This window comes from Ursus maritimus, unplaced genomic scaffold, assembly GCF_017311325.1.
Source record: "Ursus maritimus isolate PB19 unplaced genomic scaffold, ASM1731132v1 scaffold_29, whole genome shotgun sequence".
NCBI lineage: Eukaryota > Metazoa > Chordata > Mammalia > Carnivora > Ursidae > Ursus > Ursus maritimus.
In genome coordinates, this window is record NW_024425452.1 from 2,767,979 (window position 1) to 2,776,823 (window position 8,845).

Sequence of the window (8,845 nt, forward strand, 5' to 3'; positions counted from 1 at the left end):
GGGGGGGGGGGGGGGGGGGCGCAGAGCTTGGGCCACTGGATGGCAGAGGATCTGCGGTAAACTTGTCTATATTGCGTGGCCAGGAGGGACCATGCTCAGGAGTGTGTGGGGACCCCTGGCTGCGGGAGGATGGAATATCCTCTGCTGTCTTTGGGTTGCTTTGGTACCTGCGGATGGAAGCATAGACCCGTAAGGAGGGCCTGAACATCACCCCCAAACTCCACCGAGATTCCAACCCAAAGGGCAGGAATCAGCCCGCCCCCATAGGCAGTCCTTGGTAACAAGGAGTGTGGCAAATCACTCTCCTCAAGTTGGGGGGCATGTCCCCAAGTTTGCATTATTCCCTTTGGGGGACAGAGGTGTCCCGTGGGACTAGAGGGCGAGCCTCTGAAAATTTTAAAGCATCCTTCTCCCTACGGGAGAGGCTCCCAGCCTGAGGACCACATCCCTCAAATATCCCCAATGGTTCCCCATACCACCCAGTGGGCTTCCCAGTTCAGGGCACCCCGGAGCCTGAGTGGGCCCCTTCCCCCAAGTAAAGCGTTGAGAAGCAGTGGGGGAGGAGGGGCAATGAAGCCCAAAGGACTACGGGAACCTTCCTAGACTTCTCCTTCCACTTGGCTCCGCCGTCAGTCCCACCACTTACCCTCCCTTCTACCTGCACAGGCTTTGTGGGTGCGGGGGGTGGGGTTCACCTTGCCGCGACTAACTGGCCCTCACACACACACACACACGCACACGCACACTCCATAGACGCGCGCACATTTCATCCACTCTCCGAACAGCAAACTAGCAGCCCCCGGCTGGGAGAGCACAAAGATCGCGTTTCCGGGCACCTTTCGCAGGTTTCTAACTCTACTGTAACAGGACCCCAATCACCACTTCCGCTCCGTTCCCGCCCCCGGGACCCGCCCCCACACGCCCGCCCCCGCGGCCCGCGCGCCACGAATGTACGGTCAGTCTTTTTAACTAGCTGCTACGCGCGCGACCAGGGTACAGGCCGGCTCCCCAGCCCCGCCCCCGCGCGCGCCCCCGCCGAGCTGCCTGCTGCTAAAGTACCCCCGCTCCGGGTTTACCCCCTGCCGCCCCGCGCCCGCGCCAACTTTGTGTTTGCTTTCCCCTTCGCTGGCTCGCGGCCGCTGGGCCCCCGACCCCGGGGCGGGGGCTCGCCCCTCAGTGCTTCCAGGGCCGGGGTGCAGACCAGGGGCTGGCCGGCGGGGGGGCGTCTCCCCACCCCCGATCCCTGTTACCTCACCGCCCACAGCCTTCCCCCGCCCCCATAATTGGCCTTGCACTTGGATGCCAAAGAGCCCAGAGTTGAGGGGGAGCCAAGCTTTGAGCCTAGGTCTCTCAGAGCCACCCAACACCCCCTTTTTGCCCACGCCTCTACGTCCGTGTCTCCTGCCCCACCCCACTCCACGACTGAGGGCCCTGGGGGTCCCCAAACACGCCCCCACTTCCAGCTCTTCTCCCTCCCCACCCCCGAAAATAAAACTCAGGGACCAACATCTGCTTCCTTTGCACTTGCTCCGTCGACCCCTCTCCCCCCATTGGAGGGGCTTCCGTGGGGGAGCAGGCGGGGGTGGGGGTCCTAATGTTTGACAGTATTTAGCAAGGAGAGGGCTGGCCCCTGCCCCCTGAGAGGTGGGACTGGTAGGAGGGGGGAAGCTCAGCCTGGGGCAGCTGAGCCCCTTCTTTCCAGGGACCCGAGGATCCCCTCCCAGCGTGGAGAGACGCTTCCTAATCGTGGTGGGGAGGGGAGCGAGGGATGGGAAGGGGGTTGGGGAGAGGACCCTTCCAGAAGTCCCGAATTCCAGCCAGTTTATTCCTAAACCTCCCCCCCCATCATGGCGCCCCCTTTTTGTACTGCAATAATACTGTATTATAAGCTTGCACTATTCCCCGACCCCGGCCAGCATAAGCATGCACGAAAAACTCAAAACCACACACACACACACACACACACACACACACACACACACACACACACGGGACGCTTTTTTTTTTTTTCTTCCTCTCTCTCTCCGGGGTGCGTCCTCAGTGTACATAGCAAGATCGGGGCAGAGGGGCCCTGGGCCTGAGTGGAAAAAGCATGCCGAGCCCCCGCTGGAGACTAAGACGGTACTGTACAAATCCAACACTTGGAAACACCGCACACTGCGCAGCGCCCGCCACGAAGTAGGACACGGACTCACTACACACGCGGCGCACACGCAGCGGCCGGGGGTAGGCGCCCCGTCCGCACGCGTCGCTGTGCGAGGGATCTTGTGCCTTTTTAAGTCCCTGTATGTTAATGCAGACAATCCGGAGAGCTTGTGTACTACCAAATCCTGATTAAAGACGCCTTCCAGGAACCTGCGCTTGGCCTGCTTTCTTTTCATCCTTCTCCTTCCTAATCCACCACTCGATGGGCAGAGGACAGGGACTAGTCTTGCTGATTCTGGGGTCGGGTTGGGAAGCAAATTTCAGATTAATGGATCCAGCCTGACCGCCCCTAAGACCAGGGTGGATGGCAGGGGAAGGGGAACCCTGGGAGGTTTCGGCCTGGTTGGACTCCAGCAACCCTCACCCTGCCGGCTGTCCCCTGCCGAAGGTCTTGGGGATGGACCCTGCTCTCCCCGCCGACTCTAAATTGCCAACTTGCTGGAGGAGGGATGGGAAGTAGGGGAGTGGGCACCTAGATGTGTTCTCTGTGGCTCAGTCTATTGAAGCCGTGGTGGGGGGCGGGGGGAAGGAGACCAGGAAGCCAGAGAGCCCTGTGAAGGGACTCTGAGAGTCTTTCCCTGGCCCTCTGCTCTGATGCGGGAGCTGAGACAGCTCTGGCCTGGGGGAGAATGGTCTGTCCCGGACCATCAGTGAGAGAATGGATTGTGCAGAGCCTGGGGGTGGGGGTGGGGTGCTATCACCCGGCCACACTTTACTCCTTGGGGCCTAAAGCAAGTGCGGGGGCAGAAGGGCAAGTGAGAGCTGCATTTCTTGACCCCTGGAGCATTTAGAATGTTCCCACGCTGTCAGCTCCTTGCCTAGGGCAGGTGAGGACGGGTTGGGGACACTGAGATCTGGGAGTCAAGTGTGTGAGGATCTGTAGAGACCTAGGGTAGGCAGCCACCTTCTCAGGTCATCTCAGCCCTTCCACCCGCTGCCGGTCAACGGCCAGTGCACCTGAGTTGGGGGGCACCCCTGGGTGTGGGGCGGAGGAGCAGAGGGAGGGCTCCTGGCTTGACAGATGTGGTCTGCGAGCGCAGAGCCGGACAGACAGAAAAATGAGAAATCTGGAAAAGGTGGGGGGGGGCAGAGGGGGCTGCACTGCTGATTTCTCTTCTCCAGTTTTCAGGTGGGGCAATTATGGCAATCGGGGGCTCCCCTGGGGAGATGGAGAGACGGGAAGGGTGCCCGGGTGGCTGCTGAGGGGAGAGGAAGGGGAGCACTGCTGTGAGAGGCTTGCCAGGGAGGGGGAGGGGTCATGGCCCATCCTGCAGCTTTGGTCACTCAATAGCTCCCCTTCTTTGACCTTGGGACTGTGGGCTGAAGTGCAGTGTGCGGTGTGTGGGCTTGGCCAGGGTCCGAGCAGGACAGCCGCTCTCTGTGCTCTGTCTGGGGAATGGGGGAATGTGGACTAACCCGCCCCTGGGGTCCCGAGCCGCTGGTGTCAGACACGTCAAGGCTGAGCAGAACCCAGTTTTGGTGGCAGGAGAAGATCGGAGGCTGGTCCACCCGCCTCCCTCCACTTATCCTGCTGACTGGAGTAAACATGAACTTGGCTGGGCTCTGAAGTTGGTGAGGCCACAGCCTTTGGGTCTGGGCTCAGTGGAGGCAAGGGGAGGGCTAGGGCTTTCATTCTCTTGGAGGGTCTCACCTCTAGTGGCCTCCCCTCCTCCATGATTCTCCCTTACCGCATCCGCCTTTGGCCAAACACCATCAGAATCACCAGGGAGCTTCAAAACAGAGAGATTTCTGGGCCTCATCTCTGACCTACAGAATCTGGGGGCAGGGAGGGTAGGACTCAGGGCTCTGTAGGTTTTTGTTTTTTTTTTAAGATTTTATTTATTTATTCGACAGCCAGCGAGAGAGGGAACACAAGCAGGGGGAGTGGGAGAGGAAGAAGCAGGCTCATAGCGGAGAAGCCTGATGTGGGGCTCGATCCCAAAACATTGGGATCACGCCCTGAGCCGAAGGCAGACGCTCAACCGCTGTGCCACCCAGGCGCCCCAGGGCTCTGTAGGTTTAAGAAGCACCCCAGATAATGCTGCGCCAAGCCACGCTGGAGAACCACAATACGGAAATTGGAATCATAAAGGCCGATGCCTTGGGAAGGGAGTAGGACGGTGCGAGTTCCCCCAGGCCCTGATTGCCCCTGGCTGACTGACACCCAGTACACTTGCTGCCGTCTGAGCTGGAAAGGGGGAGTGTCACTCCTCCTGTGGTGTCTGCAAGCCTACTGGACCAAGCACGCAGAGGCTGTCTAGGGATCGCCAGCCGACTGAATGAGCACAGGGCGGCATGGGCAAATGGATGAATTTCGCTGGGCACGGGCATTCAGGAGAGGCTGGAAAAAGGCGAAGGAGGACTTCCCACCCTCCGAGGAGGGAGGAACTTGAGCCCAGGCCTGCCCTCCCCAACAAGAAGCCAGAAGGGATTGGTGGTGGAGGGATTCTGAAATAGAAAACCCAGCAGGTCCAGATGCCCCTGGTGGGCTCGTCAGTGATCCTTAAGGCAAAGCTGTTCTCACTCTGAGGTCCATGGCGCTTCCTGCTAAAGGGCAGAGGGTCCCAGGTTTCCCTGCATGGGAGAGTGGGAGGCCAGTGAGGCGATGGAAAGAGTTTGGACTTCTGAGCCCCCTTGGCTGATGTGCTTTGTGAGGTGGCCGTGCCAGTGGCTCTCTCCAGGCCTGTGTCCTAATCTGACCTTGTCGCTGCTGCCTGATTTCAGTGCTCATTCCCCCTCCCCGCCGTGTAACAGAAGGGGAGGGCTTTGAGATGGAAGGAGAGAGGGTTCCAGCTGTGATCATCTAACGTGGACACTGTGAGCAGAGGGTCCATCCTAGGGATGGGGCTTTTCTAAAGGGATCCAGGGCCGGGCCAGAGGAGAGGGTCTCAGTGAAGTGGTCTGGATGGCAGCTGAAGCTGTTGGAGGGGTCAGGTCTCTGAGGCTTCTGAGCTGGGTGGGCTGTGTTTAGGAAGACAAGGCCCAGCATGTTCAGAAAGGCCCACAAAGCACTGGACGCTGTCAGCACCATCCCCACCCGAAACGAAGCCGTGTCAGCCCCGATGGGGCCTGGTGCACTGGGGGTGCCTGGAGATGGGTGTGTGCGTGCGTGTGCGCGTGTTGACAAGTGCAGAGCTGGAGACGATGCAAGCCCTGAGGTCCTGACAGGGTGATCAGGCCTTTCTAGTCTGGAAGGAAGGAGGCTAAAGGGAGACGTGGCAGGAGTCCAGAAAACCAAGAACAGGCATCACATTGCCAAGGGCCCTGCCCAAACCTTCAAAGGGCGAAAACTTAATCAAGTGGAAAGCAACCGCCCTTCATAAGCCGGCTGTGAATTCCTGGAGGAAGTGTGGACTCAAAGCACACCCGGAGAGGGCTGGACCATTCCTGAGCAACAGGCCAGGAAGGGGCAGGGGGGAGGGGGGCTGGAGCTCCAGGGGTCCAGCCTGCATTCTGGGGTGTGGAGGACAGCCGAACTTTGCCCTGGTCCCGCACAGGCTCTGATGGCCCTGGCGGCCTCTCTGGACCTAGTTTCCTCTGTCAAAGGGAGAGGTGATCCACGCGGTGGCTCTGATGCCCTGCGGCTGTCACTGTCTTCTGCTGACTGAGCCAGAGCTGGCTCTGGGTTCGCAGGGGGGAGGAGGGCGACAGGAGGCGGGAGACGGGAGACGGAAAAGCTGCCAGGATCGGGGCCTCCGGGGAACTGGAGCATGCACTCGGTCCTTAGAGATTTCCTGAGCGCTCGCTAGGTGCCAGGGACCCTTCTAGGCCATGGGGGATAGAGCAATGAGCGAACAGCCCCAGTGCCCATCCTCACGGAGCACACACTCTGGCGCATGCGCCTAGACACGTGGGCCTCCCAGCCTGTGGGTGCTGTCCCGTCTCATGGGGCCCAGCGGGGCGGGTGACATCAGCAAGTCCCTGTGTGTGCTCCTTGCAGGTGTTCTCCGTGGCGCCCCCGTTTGAGGTCAATGGTCTCCCGCGAGCTGTGCCTCTGAGCCTGCCCTACCAGGACTTCAAGAAAGACCTCTCTGATTACAGAGAACGGGCTCGGTTGCTCAACAGGGTCCGGAGGGTGGGCTTCTCCCACATGCTGCTCACCACCCCCCAGGTCCCACTGGCTCCTGTTCAGCCTCAAGCTAATGGGAAGGAGGAAGAGGAGGAGGAAGAAGAGGAGGAGGAGGAAGAGGAGGAAGAGGAGGAGGAGGAAGAGGAGGAAGAGGAGGAGGAGGAAGAGGAGGAAGAGGAGGAGGAGGAAGAGGAGGAAGAGGAGGAAGAGGAAGAGGAGGAGGAGGAGGAGGAGGAGGAGGAGGCAGTGGCTCTAGGGGAAGTGCTGGGGCCTCGCAGTGGCTCCAGCAGTGATGGGAGTGAGAGGAGCACTGACCGGAGTCAGGAGGGTGCCCCATCCACGCTGCTGGCTGACGACCAGAAGGAGTCCAGGGGCCGGGCCTCCATGGCCGACGGGGACCTGGAGCCTGAGGAGGGCTCCAAAACGCTGGTGCTTGTCTCCCCTGGCGACATGAAGAAGTCGCCCGTCACTGCCGACCTGGCCCCCGACCCTGACCTGGGCACTCTGGCTGCCCTCACTCCTCAGCAAGAGCGGCCCCAGCCCACCGGCAGCCAGCTGGACGTGTCTGAGCCGGGCACCCTGTCCTCTGTCCTCAAGTCTGAGCCCAAGCCCCCCGGACCCGGGCCAGGGCCAGGGGCCGGGGCAGTGACCACAGGGGCAGGAGGAGTGGCAGTCACCTCCTCACCCTTCACCAAAGTTGAGAGGACCTTTGTGCACATTGCGGAGAAAACCCACCTCAATGTCATGTCTTCCGGTGGACAAGCCTCCCGGCCTGAGGAGCTGGGCGCTGGGGGAGAGCTGGGCCTGGAGGCGCCCTCTGACGGGAGGGCCGTGGAGGAGGGGGCCTCTGTGCCCCTGGAGAACGGCATCGCCCAGGCAGGGCTGGAGAGCCGTGCTCTGTCCGGCCCCTCTGGGGACACCCCCTTGGAGGTGGCCACAGACTCATTGCCCAACGGCCCAGCCCTTGCCAATGGGCCGGCCCCAGCATCCCCGCTGGAGCCAAGCCCCGAGAAACTGGCCACCATCTCCCCCAGTCGCCATGCCATGGCAGGCCCTCGCCCCAGGAGCCGGATCCCTGTCCTGCTGTCTGAGGAGGACACAGGCTCGGAGCCCTCGGGCTCCCTGTCGGCCAAAGAGCGGTGGGGCAAGAGGGCCCGGCCACAGCAGGACCTGGCGCGGCTGGTGATGGAGAAGAGGCAGGGCCGCCTGCTGTTGAGGCTGGCCTCTGGGGCCTCGTCCTCCTCCAGTGAGGAGCAGCGCCCGGCCTCGGAGACACTCTCAGGCACGGGCTCCGAGGAGGACGCGCCGGCCTCGGAGCCCACCGCCCCCAGGAAGGCCGGGCGCGCAGCTGCCTCCCGGAGCCGGATTCCCCGCCCCATCAGCATCCGCATGGCCACGCCGGCCGCAGCCCAGCAGCAGTCCACCGGCAGACCCCACGGCGCCCCCGCACCCGACACAGCCATCACCAGCAGGTGAGAAACCGCTGCCAGCCCCGGGGTGGCCAGGGGGCGACCCCAGAAGGCCTCCGCCACCAGGAGCTTCCCCAGGGCCAAGGTCAGGGCCTAGTGAGGATGAAGGAGGGACCCTCGGCTACACCTCCTCCTGGTCACCACCCCTCCAGCCGAGTGTCTCTGCTGACTCGGGTTCCAGCCCTGTCACTGGGCTCACGGGAGTGGCTACGGTGAACATGTCCAGAGGGGAGCCAGGGAGGCCAAGCTTGGGAAAGGTTAATGGGGGCCCGAGGGGAGCCAGGGAGGCCAAGCTTGGGAAAGGTTAATGGGGGCACGTGAGGCTCGCACACAGCGTCTAGCATGCCGTGAATCATTTGCAGCCAAAGGATAAAGACCAGAGCAGTTGGGAGAAAACATTATTCATACCAATGTAAACAGGGGACTGGGATAGAGTAGAATGTAAAATCCAGGAGAATGTTAAAGATGAAACAGAGACGTCCAAGCAAGCCTGCAGGCAGCAAGCTCTCAGGGAGCAGCCCGGGAGCGTGGGGCCCCTAGAGGTCCTGCCCTGGAGGACGGAGCATCGGCCCTGGTTTCTCCACCTGTGCCATGGGCTCCACAGCCTCGCCCAGCTCTGAAGACGCAGGGCTCCAGGGCTCAGTGCTCAGCGAATCTGAGAGTGTCTCTCCCTTTTTCTTTGCCCTCCTCTTTTCCCTTGCCTTCTGCCCCCTCCCCTCGTCCCGCAGGCTCCAGCTGCAGAAGCCGCCAGTGTCGGCCGTCGCTGCTGACCTCCGCCCCAAACAGCCCCCCGGCCGGGGTCCGGGACCGGGGAGAGCCGCAGCCTGCACCAGGCCCCCCGCCCCGCGCAGTCCAGGCCCCTCGGCCGCCGCCGCGCCGCGCCATCCCAGCGCGTCCCCCCGGAGCCAGTCCCTGTCCCGCAAGGAGAGCTCCTCCCCCTCGCACCAGGCCCGGCCCGCGGGGCCTCCGCCCCGGGGCGCCCCGCAGGCCCGGGCCCAGCCTGACGGCACCCCGTCCCCCGGGGGCCCCAAGAAAGGACCCAGAGGGAAACTCCAGACTCAGCGCGCAGCAACCAAAGGCCGGGCGGGGGTCGCGGAGGGCC

The 8,845-nt window shown here is 62.3% G+C and overlaps 1 protein-coding gene and 1 long non-coding RNA gene across 2 annotated transcripts in view; one reads left to right on the forward strand and one right to left on the reverse strand.

Moving 5' to 3' along the window:
• Window positions 1-8,845, forward strand: part of TTBK1 (tau tubulin kinase 1) — a 37,822-nt gene that overhangs the window by 26,511 nt on the left and 2,466 nt on the right. Inside the window, exon 13 of the mRNA XM_040643501.1 lies at window positions 6,146-7,746. Coding sequence (XP_040499435.1) covers window positions 6,146-7,746 — 1,601 coding nt within the window. The remainder of the gene's footprint in view (window positions 1-6,145; window positions 7,747-8,845) is intronic.
• On the reverse strand, window positions 4,143-7,099 carry LOC121105706. Its single transcript, XR_005838330.1, has 3 exons — window positions 7,010-7,099; window positions 6,590-6,716; window positions 4,143-5,166 (listed from the first exon to the last, which is right to left on the reverse strand). It is a non-coding gene; the product is annotated as an uncharacterized LOC121105706 (long non-coding RNA).